Source organism: Mesoplodon densirostris, chromosome 16, assembly GCF_025265405.1.
Source record: "Mesoplodon densirostris isolate mMesDen1 chromosome 16, mMesDen1 primary haplotype, whole genome shotgun sequence".
Taxonomy (NCBI): Eukaryota; Metazoa; Chordata; class Mammalia; order Artiodactyla; family Ziphiidae; genus Mesoplodon; species Mesoplodon densirostris.
In genome coordinates, this window is record NC_082676.1 from 58,007,687 (window position 1) to 58,027,983 (window position 20,297).

General features: G+C 56.7%; 1 protein-coding gene across 3 annotated transcripts in view; it reads right to left on the bottom strand.

Annotated features, from left to right (window-relative positions):
- Nucleotides 1-5,814: 5,814 nt before the first annotated feature.
- Nucleotides 5,815-20,297, bottom strand: part of CLEC16A (C-type lectin domain containing 16A) — a 210,424-nt gene continuing 195,941 nt past the window's right edge. For 2 of the 3 annotated variants that reach the window (XM_060120550.1, XM_060120549.1), the window contains exons 22-23: nucleotides 19,635-19,796; nucleotides 5,815-9,536 (exon numbers count right to left, since the gene is read on the bottom strand). In XM_060120550.1, the coding sequence (XP_059976533.1) occupies nucleotides 9,181-9,536; nucleotides 19,635-19,796 (518 nt within the window). In that variant the 3' untranslated portion in view covers nucleotides 5,815-9,180. Of the gene's footprint in view, nucleotides 9,537-13,138; nucleotides 13,263-19,634; nucleotides 19,797-20,297 lie in introns of all 3 variants that reach the window. The other variant, XM_060120551.1, reaches the window with a different exon arrangement.

The window sequence follows — 20,297 nt, forward strand, 5'->3', positions numbered from 1 at the left end:
AAGATAAAGAACATGATGAAGACGATGAGGATGAAGGTGAGTATGAAGATGAAGAAGGTGAGGATGAGGATAAAGAAGATTAAAGAGATGAGAATGAAGAAGATGATGCTGAGGATGAGGATGAAGGTGATGATGGTGATGATGATGAAGATGATGAGGATGAAGATGAAGAAGGTGAGGATGAGGAGAAAGAAGATAATAAAGATGAGGAGAATGAAGAAGAAGATGATGCTGAGGATGAGGATAAAGGTGGTGAAGGTGAAGATAAAGATGACGATGATGATGATACGTTTGTGGAGTAACGCAGGGCAGGAAAGTGTGGGGTCAACCTTCGGAACATGCTTCCACGCATGTTTCTTACTATTAATTTCTCACAATTTAGAAGCACCCAAGGTGGATCTGTGAGCCTGGAGGGTCCCAGACCCTTGGCTGGACCCTGTGGTGGGCTGTTTATGGGGCTGCCTCCCCAGAGGCTGGGCACTCCCTAAGGGCCGAGGTGGTCCCTTGCAGCTTCCTGCCCAGCCTGGGACAATCCTGCCCAGAGGCACCTTCCGGCAGCCCCTCCCTGGAGTCAGAAGCCAGGGTAACCAGTTCATTCACCATCCACAGCACGTCAAGGAGAAAGGGCCATTGTGTGGGTGCCGCTGGGGGCCACCCACTCGCCATCCCTCCTCTCGGCAAACTGCAGATTTACCCACTGGTACTTTTGGAAGAAGGTGTCTGAACTTCCATCTTCCAGGAGGGGAAACTGAGGCTCAGAGATGGGAAGTTGCTTGTTCTTGGTCACAAAGAAAGTTGGTTGTGGAGTAAGGGGTGGAGCCTGGGTCTGTCTGGTCCCAAGGTCTATGGGTGTGTGTATGCATGTGCTCGTGTGTGTACATGTGCACATTTACACATAAGTGTGTGTACACGTAGCTCTAGGGGCAAAGCTACAGGGACTCGTCAAATTGGTGAGCTGGATTTTTGGCAACTACCTCCATTCTTACCCTGATCCAGATTTTCTCCAAGCAGCAGTCTGGGTGACCCTGTTAAAACCTAGGTCATGACATCGCCCTCCTCTCCTCACAGTCCTCCCAGGGCCCCCGTGGCCTCCCAGGACCCCCAGTCCATCTCATTATCCCTACTCATCTCAGGTCTCACCCTCCTTGAGTCCTCCCCAGCCACACCAGCACTCACAGTTCCTCCAATGTGCCCCAGGGCCTTTGCACTGGCTGTTCCCGCTGGCTGGGATACTCTAACCCCAGATGTCTGTCCCTCCCTCACTTCCTTCCATCTTTGTTCACATGTCCTTTTCTCAGCACAACCTTCCCTGATCTCCCTGATTAAGTTGCAGCAGCCCCTTTCTTCTTCTCACCAGCTGGCGTGAGACCCCTACCTCAGCTCTACTTGTATCTTCTCATGCACTCAGTACTTTCTAGTCACTACGGAATTTCTGTACTTGTTTTCTTTATTGCTGGCTTCACCCTCCTGGGAGGTCTGCTCCAGGGGCACGGGGTTCTGTCTGACTTGTTCACTGTTGCCTCCCCACTGCCTGGTACACAGTAGGTGCTTCAATCAATGTTTGTTGAATCAATGTTCAAACGATGGGGGAAGTGAAACCTTTCCTCCTTGCCCACCGGGGCCTCCCAGGGAGGGGCCAGAGGAAGGTGGGGCTTTGAGTCACCTCTTCTCAGTGACAGATGCCACCAAGGCCAGGCAGAGGGTGCAGTTTCCAAGGCATTTGGCAGTGGCTGCCCCAAAAGGGCTGTTCCTGCCCAGGGACTGGCAGGAAAGCCAAGTCAATAAAGTGCAGGAGATAAGCAGGTTCAAGAGAAGATGCGGAGATAGGGCAGGATCGAGCAGTTCCTGTGAATTCGCTGGAGTTGGCGAGGGGCCTGCTTGGCCCGGCCCCTCGCACGTGGGGTGGTGGTTCCTGGCTCTGCTCTCTGAGAGGCGGGAGACGTGACTGGAAGCCTAACAGACTCTGGCTTGAGGCTCCACCACTCCTGAGCTGGGTGACCTTGGGTCTCGGGTTCCTCATTTGTAAAATGGGGATAATAATTGTGCCGGTCGGGTAGGGTTGTTGAGGTACATGAGATCAGGCATGCACCTCGCTTACCTGGGCTTGGCCTGAAGGAAGTGTCCGTTAAGCAGGAGTTGTTGCTATTCGAGCCCCTGCAATACCACTTAGCAGCTGTGCAACCTTGGGTAAATCACTTGGCCTCTCTGGGCTGGGTCTCAGTTCCTCCTCTGTAAAAGAGCATAATGCTGACCTCATAGGCTGCTGGGGAAGCTTCTTGGCATCTACAGCGGCTCAAAATATGCTGGCTAGTTGGGGCCAGGAAGCTGGGTGGGCGGGGGACTCATCTGCCTGATGCCTGGGAATATCAGACCAAAGTCAACCACAGCTGGGATGGACTCGGGGCAAGTGGAGGGAGGGGAGCGACTGGCCTCGGAAAGTGGAGGATGGAGAGGAGAAATCCCAGGAGGCTTTGCAGAGGAGGTGAGCTTTGAGCTGGGCTGTAAGAATGGGGAGGATTTAAAAATTGGCAACACTTAGGCACAGGAAGCTGTGGTGAAATGGCACATGGCTGGTGGGAGTGTTGATGGGCCGACCTTTTCTGAAAGCCACTTGGCAGTTTACAGCCTTAAAGTGATTTATGTTTCTATGACCTATGCTCAGAACCTCTTCTAGGGATTGATAATATAAAACATGGACAAAGGTTTATGTGTAAAGGTGTTCATTGCAGGGTAATTTAAAATAATGAAAGTGGAAGCAACTTTAAGGTCTACCCCTGGGCAACAGCTAACCCGAGGGACACATCCCCCCACATTTTATACTCTTTGGAAATGGAGCTTCCAGTAACACGGGAAATGCTGACACCAGGGGGCTAAGTGTCAAAAGCAGGACATGAAATCACACCCACTGTATTATGTCAATTGCTAAAATGCATAGAAAAAAGACAGGAAGGAAATCTGCCAGCGTGCCGACAGGGGCTATCCCTTCAAGGCGGGATTGTGGAAAATACTATTTTTCTATGCTTTGCCAAATTGTCACCAGGGTTCTGCAATCCTTTGGCAATCAGTGGAAGCAACAGAGTAAAAGAGAAGCAAACACATCAAAGAAGAAAGGAGTGAAGAGAGGAGGTGACAGATGGCTGTTTGGGGGACACTGAGCTCTCTCCCCTGTGGCCAGTCCAGCAAACCTGTCGGTCTTACCTCCTAAATATGTCTCGGGCCACCCACTTCCCTAGTGACCCCTCCGCACTGCGATGGGCCTCTCCTGACCGTCCTTTACCTGCAGGCCCAGCGATCTCTTGCAACACGCATCAGATTACATCACTTTTTGGCTTTAAAACCCCCACTGCATCCACTGCTCTCAGCACCGAGGCTAAAGCTCCTGGAACAGCTTCAGGGGCCTCGAGTGGCCGCCCAGGCAGGTGCCTTGGGCCAAGGCTCGCGTCAGGATGCCCTCCTGCCTTTCTTTCCATCTTATTCACCATCATCTATCTATGCGGAGCCCAGCCCGGCACAGAAGCCGCTGCAAATCAGGGGCCTCGGCACGGATACGCAGATTGAATGAACTAGGGAGGTGGTTTCAGGTGGCAGTGACATTCAGGTGTTGAGCCTGATGTGTCCAGGTGGGCACCTGCTACTGTTCTGGGGGGAAACCAGGCTGGGTTGGATGGCTGTGGCCCAGGAGGACTGGCGGGGCCAGAGGAGGCTGAGCTGGGGGGTGTGGAGCAGAGGTTCTGGCGGGGGGTTTGCGGGGAGGCCTTGCACGGCCCCATCTGCACTCTAGTTAAAGTTCCCAGGAAGCCCCACCTGTTCCCGGTTTGGTGATTCAAGCCTATCTTCCTTTGGAGAAAAGCACTTCAGATGTTGAGGCTTTTTTTCCCACTGCCCTTAAGGGCCGTGAGGAGGCAGGACAGCAGGGGGAGGGGTTTCCAGCTGGCAGCCGGCTGGGAAGTGGGCTGCCCGCCCGCCCTCACCTGCCTTTCCACTTTCTAGGTACCGTCAGAGGAGGCTCGGCCAGGCCTGCCGGGCACCTCCCCCAGGGCAGAGCCCCAGGGGAACACTGGGCCACTTCCAGTTGGAGGGCACACGTGGCCTGGGGGCTCCTCAGCCTGCCTTACAGACAAAGAACTGGAGACTCGGAGAGGCAGTGACTGGCCCAAGGCCACCAAACAGGCCACGGGCCATTCCCGGGAAGGGGGTGGTGGAAGCTGCCACTGAGAGTCTCACACCAAGAGACCAGGGCCCCCAGGCCGCCTGCCCTGAGTCGAGCACTAAGCCTGCGAGGCTCTCCCCATCCGAGCCACCCACGGGGCGGCCTGTTTCCGTCCCTGCTTTGCAGACAGGAAACCCAAGCACGCGGGGGTGACCTGGCTCCAGACTGCCTCCTGAAGAGAGGCCGGCATTTCCCTAAGAGCCGGGAAGCCCTCCGTGCCGCGCTGTGCAAGGGTCTCCCGCCGGACACCATCTCGGTTCTCACTGACCAGGTCTGGGGTGGCACGTGGTTCGAGATGGTAGACAAATGTTCCAGATGATTCTGACAGCCATTCACGTCCCAGAACTGCTGCTTGCCTCCTTCCCGTAAACAGCCTGGGATGCTCGGCCCGGCAGCACAAAGCGCAGGCTGGCTGCGCTCCAGGGCCCCTGCGTGGGAAGGTTGCAGAGCCCTGCTGGGCCTGTTTCCTCACCTGTGGGAGGGCAGGGCTGTGCTGCAGGAGAGCGCCTGCCCGGCTCCTCGCCTGCTCCCCTGACCTGTCGCCCCCTTCCTCCACCAACGCCAGGCGCTCTGGACAGAGCCCTGGGGCGGGAGGGAGCCGAACCCCCAACAGCTGCTGTCCCTGGTTCTACTGGTCCTGAGGCCGGTCTTCCACCTTCTCCCTGGGCATCCTTCCAGCGAGTGCCTTTTTCTAGACCAAAGTCGTCATGACACGAGTGTCCATGTGCCTGCGAGGCTACAGGCCGGTCCTGGCCCAGCACCGGGCCCCCAGCACCGGGCCCCCAGCAGGCCCCGGTGCAGAGCGGGGTCCAACCTCAGCCACAGGCCTCATGGGCGGACTTCGGAGGAACCTACCGGGGCTGAACCCCTGCTGGCGGCCAGTGCGAGGCCGGACACGGAGCAGCGGCCCACACTTTCCACCGACATCACCTCAACCCTCGGCACGAGTGGGGTGCCCCATTCATGCCTTGCACTCAACTCGGGTTTTACCTCAAGGCCCAGAAGGTCCGGCTGTTTCTGGGCCAGGCTTGAGCTGGAGAGTCAGAAGTTTCTGGAATAATCCGTGATCCCATCTCCAGGGATTTCCAGAGCTCATGCTGGTGCACGTCCGTGTGCTCGGGAAAGCTGCCCACCTCGGCACAGCATGACTTCACCTGACTGTCCTCAGTGGAGAGCCTTTCTCGCTTCCCCTGGCGCGGTAGTGACATCGCACAGGCTCCCCGCGCCCTGGTGCACCTGTGTGCTGGCCTGCAAGACAGGAATGTAAGGAGCCCGCCCTCCGGGCGTGGAACCTGAGGCTCCATGGAGCCCAACAGCTGAGGGATGGAGACACAGACCAGGCTCATGGTACCTGCCTGGGGCTGGGGCCCTTTCTGAAGGGAGCACCTGAGGCGTTCTCCCAGCCCTGGGTAAGAGCTACGCCACATCCCTTTTAGGAAGTGGGGATCCCAGGCCAGGGTGGGGGCAGGGAGGGCCCAGCTGCTGCCCCTCGCCAAGCAGCTGCAGACGGCCGAGAACCTTCTCCTTCGCCTGGCCGTGGCCTTCCCGCCACAGAGCCATGGAGCAGCAGCCACACTCTTGGTAACTTTTTCTTTTATTGCCAAGTTCAGATTTACAAGGAAGTTCCAGTTTTCATTTCCACCCTCGTGTTCAGTACCCACGAAACATGAGTCATGCTGGCGAGAGCAGGTACTTCCCTGCAACAGTCCCATAGCCCAGAAGCATGAGGTTTCCCAGCCCTGCTCCTCCTTGGGACAAGAATTATTTACATATTTTCAACTCAGAGGAACTTAAGGAACCCTTACAGTTTATGCCCAATGTCGTCATGACTACATTAAATATTTCTTATTTATTGCGTCTAGAAAAGAAGATGAGAATTGGTTCACCCTGTGCCTTTTTGAACAGTGCATCTTCAGACCTTAGAGAAATCTTGGTGTATGCCTGTAAAGAGGTGCGTTTCCTCGCTCACCCCCAGGTTGCAGTGCAGGTGCTTGGGTGGGAGCTGCCTTCTGCAGAGAGCAGCAAGCAGGGCAGGCTTGATGGGGGAAGAGCAGCACAGAGGGCCTGCCGGTGGCAGGAGGACAATCCCTCCCACCCACCCCCGGTGGGGGGGGCACGTACCTGTCTGACTTTGAGAGGCGTCCTCGCTGGCTCAAGTTCTCAAACTGGAAAGGACATGTGCTTCTCCCCAGCAACTTTCAAAGCTGACGTTAGGGGGTTCCTGTGGCCAGCCCTGCCCCTGACTTGGCAAACCCAGTGGGCCCGATGTGGACTTGGGGAGGGTCTCTGCAGGGACATGGAGATGGCGGGCTGGATGGGCCTGCTGAGGCCGATCCCAGAGATCCGAGTCTGGTACTCGCGTGTCACAGGCCATGGCCCCTGCCCCGGGCTTGCCAAGGATTCCTGGCTATACCTCTCTGCCCCAGAGTCCCAGCACCTGCTGTCTGGATGGGCCCCTCTGGAGGTGCCCCCACTTAGATTTTCTGGGGGCTCCTGAAAACATAGCTGTGCAACTGCTGCCCAGACGGTGGAGACCTGGCTGCCAGCCGGCTGTGGGCTGCCCACAACCAAACCCTCGAGCCCACCCGGGGAGAGGCCTGCCCTTGGGCCAGACGTGGGGCGGAAGCTTGGTCTGATCGCACCTGCTATTCAAGAGCCCATGGAGGCTGGGCTGCGTTCAGCTCTCCTGCTTGGGGGATACTGCTGCAGGTCCTCCTGGGCATGCTGTCCCCCGGCCGAGACTTTCCTCCCGTAGAGCTTGAAGCCACCTGGAGCCGCTGGATTTCAGACAGCAGGCTGGTGGCCCCAGGGCAGGGTCCACACGCCTTGGCTTGTTCTTCACGATAATGCCGCCAGCTGGGAGGTCACTGGCCTTCTCTCATGTCTGCTGCTCCAGAATCGTTTCAAAACCGGCCGTCAGTGGCTCTGGGGCTAGCCTGCCGCTGCAACCTGGCAGAAGAACCAGTGGGGCCCCTGTCCCTGACAACATGGACTTTCTCCCCCTTTCCGTTCCCCCTGCCTGTCCTTTCCAAGGGGCTCTCCTGAAGGTCATGGCTTGTCCCTCCTTGCCGGGGTCCCTGGAATTTCTGCCTAAATGGCTGCCTTTCTGAGCTGGGTCTTTCCCCTGTTGGTGCTGGCTGGGCTCACCTGCCCGGAGGGCTTCTTAAGGCTGGAGAGATCTGTCCTGGAGGCGCCACTCCCCTTCCTCAGGGGACCAGTGTGTTTCCTTCAGGAGGCTGAAGTCTGGCCCGGGCAGGCCCTGCCTGACAGCAGACTGGGGGAGGTACTGGGGACCAGGTCCTCTAAGAGGTAAGCGTGTGGGGCATTTCCTGAGGCCACCTGATAACCCGGACCGGTTGACACTGACACCACGGGTGCTGGCACTCCTGTGGGACACGTGGAGGCAAGTTTTGGAAGGTCTGAGCATCAACCAGAGAGCTGAGGGTCGCTTGGCCTTGCCTGGCTGAGTAGAAAGAACCTCTTGGGAGCTTTATCGGATATAGCGGAGACCTGGTCTGCACACACCCAGCCCAAAGGGAGAAGGAACTGGGGGTTTCCATTTTAAAAAAGAGCTTGCATCTTTACAGCAGCAGCTGAGAGGAAGAGGGACAAACCCCGAGCTCCTAGGATGGCCCTGTGAGCTCGGACATCACGTCCTTGCCGCTGGGCAGGGGCTGGCTCTCGGGATGTCCCTGCATGCGGGCACCCACACCACTGAGCAGCAGGTGACGGACTCGGAGGACGGTTTCTGTGGCCTTTTCTTTGCATCACGGCCACGGGGGCTGGAACGTCTGCAGTCCTAAATCGTTCTTTCTTAGACAACTAGAGAGATGGCGACAACCGAAGGTGATGCCGGAAAACCGTCCTGTTTGGTTTCAGTCCGGAGAGACGAGGAATGGTCCTGAGTGGGGAGCTGACCGCACTATCCCCCTTTCATGGAAAGATCTTCTGGGTAACGCAAGGCCCCTACGCTGCCACGGCAGAGGAACTTTGGGTCCTCCCAGCTCTGTGTGTACCTGAGAATACGAGTCTCTCCCTTATTTTTGCTTAGAAAATACTCTAACCTTTCCAGGAAGGGACTTTTTTTTTTTTTTCTTTTTGCGGTATGTGGGCCTCTCACTGTTGTGGCCTCTCCCGTTGCGGAGCACAGGCTCCGGATGCGCAGGCCCAGCGGCCATGGCTCACGGGCCCAGCCGCTCCGCGGCATATGGGATCCTCCCAGACCGGGGCACGAACCCGTATCCCCTGCATTGGCAGGCGGACTCTTAACCACTGCGCCACCAGGGAGGCCCCAGGAAGGGACTTTTATCATTCCACAGGCTTGCAGAGTTAGTGAGTAACAAAGAGATGAGAATCCCTTAAGACAATGGAGAAAGCCAGACTGAGAACTCTAAACCCCAAACGCTGGAAAGTTCAAGGCAAAATGAAAATGAAATCTCAACAGTAATATTACACTTCTAACATGACATCAAACCTTAGGGTGGAGGATTTTTTTTGAACTTTTAAAATAGATGTTTCTCATCTGCTGCCAGAAGCAGGAATCAATATCCAAAGGAGATGTTTATCGCAGTTTGCTTTTCTACAGATTTCTACACAAAGTGACCACGTCCGCTTCTTCTGTGCTCACTGGGGACAGTGGCAGAGGACCCTCAAGACTGGGGAGGGGCTGGCTGATGGAGGGAGTGCTGTTGGTGGGTCCTGCTGCCCTCGGGCCATGGGCTCTGACACCAGCCCAACCTCCTCTGGTTGAACCCTCAGTCATCTGGGTTCGCTGGGGTGTCGCCACGGGTCCCAGCCTGGTCTCAAAGAGGTGTGAAGTAAAAGGGGAGTTCAAACGGAGCAAAGGACTGCAAGGATGGTTCGAGGCAGTTACCGGGGCCGAGGAGGACTTCGGACACTCCCGAGGTGTCTGTCCTGTCAGCTGCTCCGGGTCCCTGCCAGCGGGGCCGCACGCACGAAGGGAGGTCAACTCAGTGCTCGGCGGGGCCCACTGGCTCGGGCTGCACAGCCCCCTCGTCCGGGGTCCCTGGGCCCACCGTGGCTGGTGTGGGTGGCAGGGGGATGCCGGTGAGGGTGCGGAGGCTATGGGGGTCGACGGGCGGGACGAGGGTCAGTGACTCCACGCTCAGCGTGTCGGCAGTGTCCTCGCAGAGCAGGGAGATGGTGGGCTGCTGGGCGGGGATGAGGCTGGGGCACAGGTTGACTGTCTCCACGTCCGCACTCCTTGCCAGGCTCTTGCTGGGCCTGGCCTCTGCTTCTGTTTCACTGACGATCACCAACTGGTCGGGAAGGTTAGGCTGAGGCTGTTCCATAGTCATGGGGTCATCTGGGTGGGGGAGGGGCAGGAGAAAAAACAAAGGTATATGCTCAGCTCTGAGATGCTCTGCTCATGCTGGCACCCTCTGTTCCCGTGCTGAACAAAGGCCCAGGGAGGTCTGGTTGGGAGATGATGTGCTGGGGGAATAGCTTGTCTCCACTTCCTCCTTCTGGGGACACAGAAGCTGGCAAATCCAGCCCTACCTAGGCCTGGGGGAAATCTGTCAGGGCCCATGGTTACTCTGACTTGTGATGCAAGGGACACATTAGGGGCTTGTGCAGAATCAATGAGTGGGTTCCAGAAGCCCAGTTCCTGGTGCCAGGAAACAGCCCAGACAGGCTGTGTGTGTGAACCACCTGCCTGATGATAAATATGCGTTTAGGGAGAGAACAGGCTTGGGTGTGCTTATCACCTCAGGCCATTCCCAGAGTCTATATTTGGTAACATTTCCTCAAGAGGTAACTCCCTGCAGTATTTAAAAAAAAAAAAAAAGGAATTCTATACAATTTTTCAGCTTTGCAAAGCTAAAACAAAACCTCGGACTGTGGTTTTGTCGCCTGCTCCTCCTCTAAGTGCTGAGTTAGCACCCAGAAAGGGGCTGTGATCGCTCAGGCCATTCTTATCCTGAGGGTCTCCCCCAGGGGCCACGGAGAGAAACCACATCAGGAGGAAGGCGCAGCCCGATGCAGTTATTTTAGCAGCGGCAATTTCTTTTTTTGATGCTTTTCAAAATCCGTGATTAGATTACAGACAAGTGGCCTATTTGCTTTCCAAAGACGAGCTGGCTTGGACAGAGATACCAGCTGCCACTGGGGTTCCTCGTGGGAAACATCTTTCAGGACTTCATGTGCCAGTGATTTGAAAACATGGGGTATGAAGGCCGTGGGCGTCTCGCTTGGAAAGCACATCTCCTCTGTTACAGATCTTGGGGCCAACAAGGTGCCGAGGACACTGTGAGGACAATGAATCTGAAAGCACTCTGGGCCCTGGGATGATGACAGACATTTTTTGGTTCAATGTGATTCCACTTAAGTCAGTTGTATTTTTTTTTTTCTTAAGCCAAAACAAAACAGAACCGCAAATTGAACACAGAGCAAAAGAATGGAAAAACCAAGAGCAAAATAAAACCGAAGGGCATACAGAATGGGATGAAGGAGAGGAAGAGGATCCCCAGCGTGGAGAGGAAGCTCAAGCAACAGATCAAGTCTCCCAGAGGACACGTCGTAGCTTCCCACAGGACTCCCGGGCACGGTGAGCTCGGAAAGGCCCCAGGCCACTTCTTCACAAGGCCTTTTTTCTTCTTTTCGTTCTTTCTTTCTTTCTTTTTTTAAAAAGAGAAATAAGGCCCAGAGAAAACCACTGCGTGGGGCTTTGGGTCTGTCCTCGCTCTGAGAGGGTGGCAGTGGGACATGGGTGAGCGCTAGTGGAAAAAATGATTTGAGGTGTGATCTCAGCCCACAAATGCTGAGTAAACACCCCACACACTTTCTGGTTTCTCTGAATTTCAATGAATTTGCTCCACTCAGGACGCCTTGTGGTGACGGGCTGGTTTCAAGGCCTGGGCTCAGGTTGTGACCCATCGCAATCTGAACGTGGGGCTCTGAGTACAGGCTCACCTTGCTTCAAACAAGCGTGTCCAGGAACTTACGTGCATAAGGACCCACGTGTCAGCTTAGCTGATGACGAGGCAGTTTAGAAATGACTGATTCTCCAAGGGCACTTTTGTGCCACCTGGAGACAGAGCTTCAGAGCATTTCTTTCACGTTTTCTCCAGACTTCTCTGTGAGAATTCCCTCTTTGCTTGGGTCTGAATTTGCACGCAGATACTCAAAAGGGCCGACAAACCTCTTTCCCTGATCCCTAACGGGGTTTCTGGTGATAAGAATGATCAAGTGTGTGGGAAAGTTGCTATCAAATATATTAGAAAACAAATCAGCGAACGATGCCACACACACAAAACTGGTTCCTTCTTTAGGAAGAGAACCAACAATTTTATTAAAAGGGTTGGTTTTTCCCCTGAAAAACAGACTCTTCCTATTTTTTTTTTAAATAGGAAAAATAACCTCCTCTTACCCATCACCTACAACATTGTTCTTTCTACCTATCTATCTACCTACCTACCTATTTAAAAAAATGTTTTTTATTTTTGGCTGTGTTGGGTCATCGTTACTGCACGCGGGCTTTCTCTAGTTGTGGTGAGCAGGGGCTACTCTTCGTTGCAGTGTGCAGGCTTCTCATTATGGTGTCTTCTCCTGTTGCAGAGCACGGGATCTAGAGCGCAGGCTCAGTAGTTGTGGCGCATGGGCTTAGCTGCTCCGCGGCATGTGGGATCTTCCCGGACCAGGGCTGGAACCCGTGTCCCCTGCATTGGCAGGCAGATTCTTAACCACTGCGCCACCAGGGAAGCCCCCTACCTACCTATTTTTAAACCAAGAACTGCTTCCTGAATGTTAGCTACAAATTTATGCATTCAAGAGGCGGAAAAAAACCAAGAACTCTGCCAAGTTTTCACGGGGGGAAAATTACCTCGCGAGGACACAGTTTATGGTCAGTTTATGGTCAACTCGCAGTGGTCACTGCTAACCCTCTGGCCTCGCTCACCTGCTGGTGTTTCCGAGCTCTGAGGGCACAGGTTGGGGCCTGACCCAGGAAACGAGTGGAGGCTGGAGCGGGAAAGCCCGACGTCCAGGTTCCCGTGAAGGATGCTGGGCCTCCCCATGGCACTGCCTCAAGTTGACACCAAGGCAGCGGGTCCCCTGAGTCCCTGGCCAGCACCCTCGGAAGCTGATCTGTGGCTCTAGGGCAGGGGCTCAGCTGACCCCTGGCAAGTGAGTGACAGTTTCCAATAAAAATGAGGATTGGATGTACTCAGGCCAGGGGAGGTGAGACTGAGAGACATGGGGAAGAAAAGGACAGTGCAGCACAGCAAGTTGGAGGGCAAAGCTCAGAGGAAGCAGCTTTTAAACGCAAGAGAAGGCAAAGGCTCCTGCCTGGCAAGTGCAGCTGCCCAGCGGGAGGGCACAGGTGGGAAACCCTATGAGAAGCATCGCGGGAGGGTGGCAGTGACCACGGCCCACCCGCGGCCACTATTTGGAGTTCTAAACGCAAGAAGGGGAGATGATGGAGTCACATCCACCAGTGCGCTTACAAGTGAAATGACTTGGCCTCTGGCTGGAACGTGATGGAATCTACCACTTAGCTTCGAGCAAGGCTGGGGGATAAAGGGAAAAGGAAAAGAAAAAAGCAACTAGTTGACTTCTTTGTGGCTTTTTGCAAATTCTACTGCCCAACCCTTGGGGCCTAAACTGGGGGGGCCCTGCGGGGATGGGGCTGGAGAACCCCCCTAGCTCAGGGCCTGCACCGAGCCTGGTGCGGAGGACAGCGTTTCCAAGCTGCCCGGGGCTGCCTCGGAGGAGCTGACATAGGGGTGAAGGGCCGGGGGTTCGGTCCTCAGGCGGGATGAGGCCAGAAAGGGACTGGAGCTGAGGAAATGGCTCGGGTCAGTGGCCTGGGCTCCCCGTGCCCTCGCCTGGCATCCTGGGAGCCTGCTGGTGTGGAAATGCAGCGTGCAGGGGCGTCGCGGGCCGAGGAGGCTACCGGAGGAGACCTGCCTGCAGTGACCGTGCCAGAGGTGCCGTGACAGCTGCCGATCGAAGCACTAAACCCAGTGGCCGCCGTGACTGTCGGCCTCCGACAGGCTGAACACTCGCCGGCGTCCTTTCCTGCCACTCCTGACTAGAGGGAAACACAGCGACAGATCATAGAAAGCCTTTAACAACGGGACGGAGAAGGTGACACGGAGAGGGGACACAGAGCAGCGATGGACGCGAAGCATCGACGAGAGCGTGAGGCAGGGGGGCCTGACCCAGCAGGTGCTGGTGACGCTGCCCCCATGCAGGCAGGACACCCCCATTCCGCCCCCCACGATGAGGCGGTGTTGGGACAGCTAAGAACCAGATCATCCGCCTGTGGGACTCAAAGACGGGTAAAGACGGCAGAGGTCAGTCCTGTCGGGAAGGAAATTCTCGGGGTCATCGGCGACACTTGGTCTCGGTGAGCACCCTCGGGGGCGGAGGAACAGAACTGCCTGTTGGTGAAGTTGAAAACCCTGCATCCCTGGGCCAGTCTGAGGAGGGAAGGGTGTGTGGTTGGGGGATCGGAGCCAAAGCAAGTTAGGGAAACAAGTAGATTTCTGACCCCAACTGATGAGGCCGAGGGCTCTCAGTGGCAGCCACCGAAGCCACCAGCACGGCTCTGGGAGAGCCTCCCGTGACCCCCTCCCTAGTCATCCCCTCCCCAGCCACGAGGTGACACTCTCCCGGCCACACTCTGGTGATCCGCACCTTTGAAACCAAGACTGAACCACAGCAGCAAGATCTGAGGGCAGATGCCAAGCGGCTGCAACAAAAATGTTAGGAGCATCTCCCTGGGGAGGAACGGCCACCTCTGAGACAAAACCGGGATTACATCAGAGCTTAAGATGAGTGCCACGGAGCACAACAAGGCGAAGGGACTGAACTGTAGGCTGAAAAATGGTTAAAATGGCACATTTGATGTTACGTGTATTTTACCGCAATAAAAAAAAATTAACGTCATGGATAAAACTGCGGAGAAGAGAGAACACGTTTGGCTTGGGGTTTTGTCCTTAAAAGTCCCACCTGACCACGGTGCCCGGGGTCAGTAACACACAGGTCGGCCCTGGGCTGTCTGGTGCTCAGCTGGCCCAAATGGGATGGTGCTCTGGGGTGAAGGTCGTACTTTCAGACAATCATCTCAGGGAGCAGGTGAGGATGGGGGAGGGAGGGCCCGCGTCAGGCTCCCAGCACAGGGCCACCAGGAACCAAGCTCTTCCTTCTTTCTATAAACCCTTAGGGGAGAGTCAGAGTGGCCCCAGCTCAGAACTCCCTGGCTCTGAAAATGGACGCTGGAAAGAGCAGCCTGGCCTTCAGTCTGACTTCATTTTTTAACAAACGATTTTCTGTCATCCTCCTCAAAGTGGCTCACCCAGAACACCTGTGAAACGCAACAGATTGGAGATTGGAGGCAGAGTGGCTGTTTGAGGAACATGGTGTAGGTCACAGAGCTCTTAGCTGAGGAGACGGCTTTCTTACTAGAATCCCACACTGTGTGTGCGTGTGTGTGCATGTGCGTGTGTGTGTGTGTGCATGTACAGGCATAACCCAGAAGATATTTCTAAAGTATTCCTACTGATCCTACATTTGGTTCTAAAATTGGATCTATTTTCTCTTTCCCGCCATATGTTTCCTGCAATTTCAGCTTCTCAAAACCATAAAACGTTTAGGGAAAAAAAAAATGCCGATTCCAACCCTGTAATTTTCTCCCTGGGGAATAAGCCGAGGCCCACGAGGCTGGCTATACCGTTTGAGCGGGCAAAAGGGTCCTGGACTTTTCCACAGCGTGGGGCACCCAGCTCTCCCCGGAAAGACTAGAGGATTTCAGGGCACTGTCTTTAAAGGACAGTGGGAACAGGTGGGCTCATGCATAGGTGCTAAAACCAGATGGTAAACCCTGTTGGGCACAGCTTTAACAGGTAAATAATCGACAATGAAAATAAAATCCCCTTGCCCCCAGCTCTTTCTGGTTGGTTCCTCTGGTTACCACAGAATTCAGTTTTGACCTTTCTGTCTGGGGTGTCTCTTGGCCCCGATTTGAGGGCCTGTACTTGCTGAGGAGTCACTCACAAGGGCCTACCATGTGCCTTTGGTGTGTGAAGGAGACTCAGAAGCAGAGCAGAGGGTGTCTCTGGGCGACTGGCAAAGTGGTGACGCCTCTAGGCGGTGACCCTTCCCCCTTCTGGTGATGGTCCCTCTGCCTGTGCTGGGTCTGCAGCCGCCGCTTGGGCCTCAGCCCTGATGGGCATAGGGGCTGTTTCTCAAACACAGACTGCCCCCTGAGTCTGTATGTGGAAGAGTGGAATTGATAGGTAGATCCCAGAAAGATAGGGAAAAGGAATCAACTTGTCACCAGGCAGTTTCCGGGCTGGGCCTTGGTGGACTGTGTGACACCCAAAGGCCACCTTCTTCAGGGAGCCCTGGCCCAGTCACCCCCTCATCCTCGGGCTTTCACCTCCAGTGACACCTTCTCTGGGAGTCTCTGGCCCCGCCCGCAGCCTCCAGTTCACAGCTTATAACTGGACACTTATCTGTGTGGTCCTCTGATAGACTCGGCCTCCCCTGCCAGCCTGTGCCTTCCAGGCTTTGCTACCCTCTGTGCCCAGGACATGTGCATAGTAGCGGGTGGCGTGGGGTACCAAGGCCGAGGTAGGAAGAGGCAGAGAGAAGAGCCTCTTAGGTGGGGTGTCGGGGCTGGCAGGTGGAGGGCCACGCTCAGAGGGACCCTTCTGAGATCAGGCCTGGTGTCCACAAGGCCCGAGGCGCTCAGACTGGAGGCCCCATGGGAAGCTGAGGAAATCCGTATTAGGGATAAGCGTGGGCCTCTTTCAACTCCAGGCAGGGAACGCTAAGGTCCCCTGGGCTGGACAGAGGGCGGAGGCGGAAAACACAACCAAGCGTCAGAGCAGTTTCACACCCTCATCTGGGGGTGAACCCATCTGGGCTGGCAGAGGCGGCCGTCTGGGGTCCATTTTGCTGCTGATTTGGGGACCACTGGGCTTCCCCCCGCCCCCGGAGTTGCATAGCCCTGCTTTCGCCGGCTGGGGCTGCACAGCACCCTGGGCCTCTGTGAATGGGCTGAGGCTCTTCATCTGGCTCTAGAGCAGCTGTCGCCTGGGGAGGAGAGATGTGCACCCTTCATAGGTGGCCCCCAACCACGATCGGAACCCGAGGCCCAGGTCTCAGGGACACCCCATGGAGGCACCTGGGACAGACTTAGGAACCGAAGCGATGCTCCGCTGGGCTGTCTCAGGAGGCGGAGTAGGGCTCTGGGTTGCTAAGGCTGGGTCCCTATCTGGGCCCCCCTGCCACCAGCTGCAGCAGCATGGCCAAGCTGTGTGACCTCTCCAAGCCCCTGTGTTTTCAACAGCACAGTGTGAGGTGGAGGGTGGCAGGACGCAACAAGGGGGTGTCTGTAACGTATTTGTGAGCACTGTGCCTGACACGTGGGTTTTGGGAGCAGTGCCTACCGGGACGCCCCGTGGCGGGTGCACACCCAGAGGGCTGGGTGGGGGCGGGGGGTGGGGTGGGGCCAGGCCACATCAACGGCTGAGAGTGCGAGGGTTGCCCCTGGCTTTTACGGGTATCCCTGCGTGATTCCAGGTTTCGACCCCATGGAGCAGAGACACGGAAAACTGGGCCTGTCTCATGCCCTGGTAGATGGTATCTCTCAGGTGCTTTCCTGACCAAACCCTGAGGTGCAAGGTGTGGCTTCAAGGGCAAAGAAACCCCTGGAGTTTGCTAATTCCGGCTGCAAACAGCCTGGTGGCTGCTCTCCACTCTAACTTCCTGGACTCCGGGAAGCTCTGGAAACACAGGGTCAGGAATGCTTCTGATTCTGCACTGTGTCCTCCAAAACCACTTTGAGGACAAGTGGCTCCGTGGCTGGGCTGCAGATGTTTGCCATCCAGGCTGGCTGGGCTGTGGAGGAGAGGCCCTGACCCAACCTGTGGCCCGGCTGGCCCTCCAAGGATGCTGCCTCTGGCAGGTGGTGGCCAGGCCCTGTGGTGGAAAGTCTGGTGGCTTCCAAATCAGACGCCTGAACACTGGGCCACCACCCTGGGCTGCCTTCAACCCGGGAATGGGCAGAAGGGCACCTGTCCCAACAAAAACCGGCCTCTCTTCTTCCGTCCAGCATGGCTCGGTAGAACACCAGGCAGATGCTGGAACCGTCTGGGTAGACCTGCCTTACAGGGAACATGGAAACCCCACGTGGTGTTCTCTGGATGCACCCGGTGGCTGAAGGCCGGCCTGCAAGCTTGGCATTGAGAGAAAGTGACTGGTGGTCCTCCTGAGATCTGCCGCCCCAGCCCGTGGGCACCGATGTTCTCTCCTTCCAGGGATCAACAGTTGGCTCTTCAGTGGAGAGTGAAGCACCAGCCGCCCAACAGGACGGCCCTACATCAGGAGGTGAGTTATTTCAGCATCTACGGAGATTTGGACAGGCAGGCTGGGCCCCAGGCTTTTACTGTCAGGCAGCATAAAAAATGGGGCCTTGCACGCTTGTCTCCGCAGGCCTGCCAGGGACACACCGATCGGGAGCAGACAGCCGGGGGCCTGACCATCACTTATCGACCTGACAGCCAGGCTAACAGCCCCTGCATTTCTGAGTTGAGAAGACATGTCGTTGGCACCGAGCAGGGGATGGTGGGGGTAGGGATGGAGGGGCTGAGGGAGGCCAAGAACAAAGAAACTAGCGCAAGGTGCAAGGTGGGCAAGGGCAGAGCCCCAGGGCCCACACTCAGGTGGACAGCTGCACACCCAGGCACGATTTTGATAATGTGGGTCTTTGCTGGCTTCAGTTTTAGGCAAAGAAGTGTATGGCTCATTGGTTCGCTTAGCTGTTGGTTGCGCCTCCTTAAAAATGAAAAAAGGCATACACAGCCGCACCAGGAAGAGACCTTTCACACAAAATGCAATTGTAAGTATGTGTGTGTGTTTGGGTCCACACAACAGAGACACAGAACTCCGTGCACATGCAGGCAGGACGCGGGTACAAACGTGAGCACATAAACACACAACCCTGCACTCTGGCCCCCAGAGCCAGCATGAGACCAGGCTTCAGGGGGAGGCAGAGGGCTGATCTTGGCTTCTGAGAAAGCTCTGTCTGAATTTCCCAGCTACGAGCCTGGGAACAGCAGCAGCAACTGCTTGGATACACAGCCAACCTTAAGTCGGGCTCAGAAATAGCTCAGACAGGGCAGTCATCTTCCCTGGGCTGGGGCAGGGAGGGGAGCAGGTGCCGAGTGGACGGGGGTCTACGGGAGGTGGCTTGAGGGTCACCTTGCTGCTGGGGCCCCATGAATGTCAGTCGGAGATGGAGGTAATGGATGCTTGTGGGAGGAGGGAGGCGCTGCAGGCCAGAGCTGCCCTGAGCCACAGGCATGGAGACCAGGCGGGGTTAACCCTTTGCTGAGAAAAGTGGAAGCTGAAAACTCCGCAGAGAGGTGCGGGAGCCCAAGGGGATCTCTGTCTCTGGTGCCAAGCGGACGGTGGCCAGGGGTCCCCCAATTTCCTGGCGCCGTGGTGGCTGCCGCCCTGGAGCACCGCTTTTGTCAAGACCCATCGATCTATCACTTAACAAGAGTTTGCACAGGTGTCTCTGAAATATGATGGGTGAGGGCTCTGGATGGGACCCTGCAGGAACAGCAAAGGACACTGAGGGTCCCCAAATGGGGGCACAGACCAGAGTTATGGGGGGGATCTCTCAAATCAGAGATGTCCGGGGCCCTCCAGGCCCACGGGTCACCCGCTGGGGTGCGAAGTGTCATGCACTCTCAAGGCCCTGCTCCTCTAGCTGCATCTTGGGGCCGCGTTGCTCAGGAAATAAGCCGGCATCTGCACTCCCGGGATCTCAGGCCCTGCGGCGAGGGGCTCACGTGCAAGGGGCTCACGGCAACTCAGAGCACAGGGTGACCACGCACACGTCTCGCTCCAGGCTCCCTGCTCAGGGGGTCTCTCCGTGCCACATCTACACTTGTGACAGTTACAGGAGGGCAGGATGTGACTCTAGCCCACCCTGACAGACTCTCAAAAGGGCGGCAAGATGCACCCCCCACCTCGTCACAGACAACTGGACTGCACCAAACATTTAAAGAAGAAACTGGTGTGTTATGGAGGAGAAAAAAAAAATTAGCAGAGACACGATTCTTTCGCCAGAGTTCAAACAATCATGCCTGGGAGACCCCTCCTCGTGACACCTAAGGCTCCGGAGGTGATAATGGGGAGAATTTAGGCTCAGCTGCCTGCCGCCGGGGAGGCCTTCCAGTGGGCCGGTCTGCAAAGGGAGTGATTCCTCCCCTGCGGGGAGCCGACAGCCGCCTGCCGCCAACAGCACGTCCCAGCGGATGCGGACCCCCGAGTGGCAGTGTCCCCAGACACAGCGGTGGGGAGCAGCTGGGGGTCAGGGCTCTCAGGTGGAGGGGTCGCGGGGTTCCCTCAAGTCCCCCCACTGCACCGTGTCCGTGGCCAATACCTGCGGGGCTCTGGGCGGCCGAGGGGCTGGACGACGAGCGGGCGCCCGCCGAGTCGCAGTGGCTGGCGCTCCCACTGCCGCTGGGGCTCCCGCTGGCAGACGGCGACGGCGAGGACAGGGAGGACGAGCTGTGCTGGTTCATGCACTGGGCCACGGCGAAGCCTGCAAGACAAGGCGGGACGTGACCCAGTGGGAGGGACAGGCGGCCTGGCGGGAGGGGCACTACCTCCCTGGGGACTGCATGTGTGGCCCCCTGTGGCAAGCTCCCACCGCGAAGGCTGGGCTGGGGGCCTCCGCGTGAGGGTGGCGCTAAACGACACAAAGCCGGCTCCTTCGGAGTCTGGGTCTGCTCCCCGTTATCAGCTGAGCTCGCCGGGCCTGGGACTGACCTGGACACGCTGCGAAGCCGTTTCAAGGGAAAGGGTGCAGCCGCCATAGAGCCGGGGTGCGGGGGACTTGGGGCGGGGCTGAGCCGTAAATCAGTGCTGATGCTGGCTCTGCACCGCGCAGGCCACGCCCTTGAAGGGGACACACAGCCTCGGGGCTCAGAGGCGTCCTGGTGAAGTTCACAGAGGGACTCGGGGCATCCTCAAGGTCGAACCTCGGTACCTTTGCTCACACACTCGAGTTCTGCCAGGGGCTCTTAACGCCACACTGGGCCGG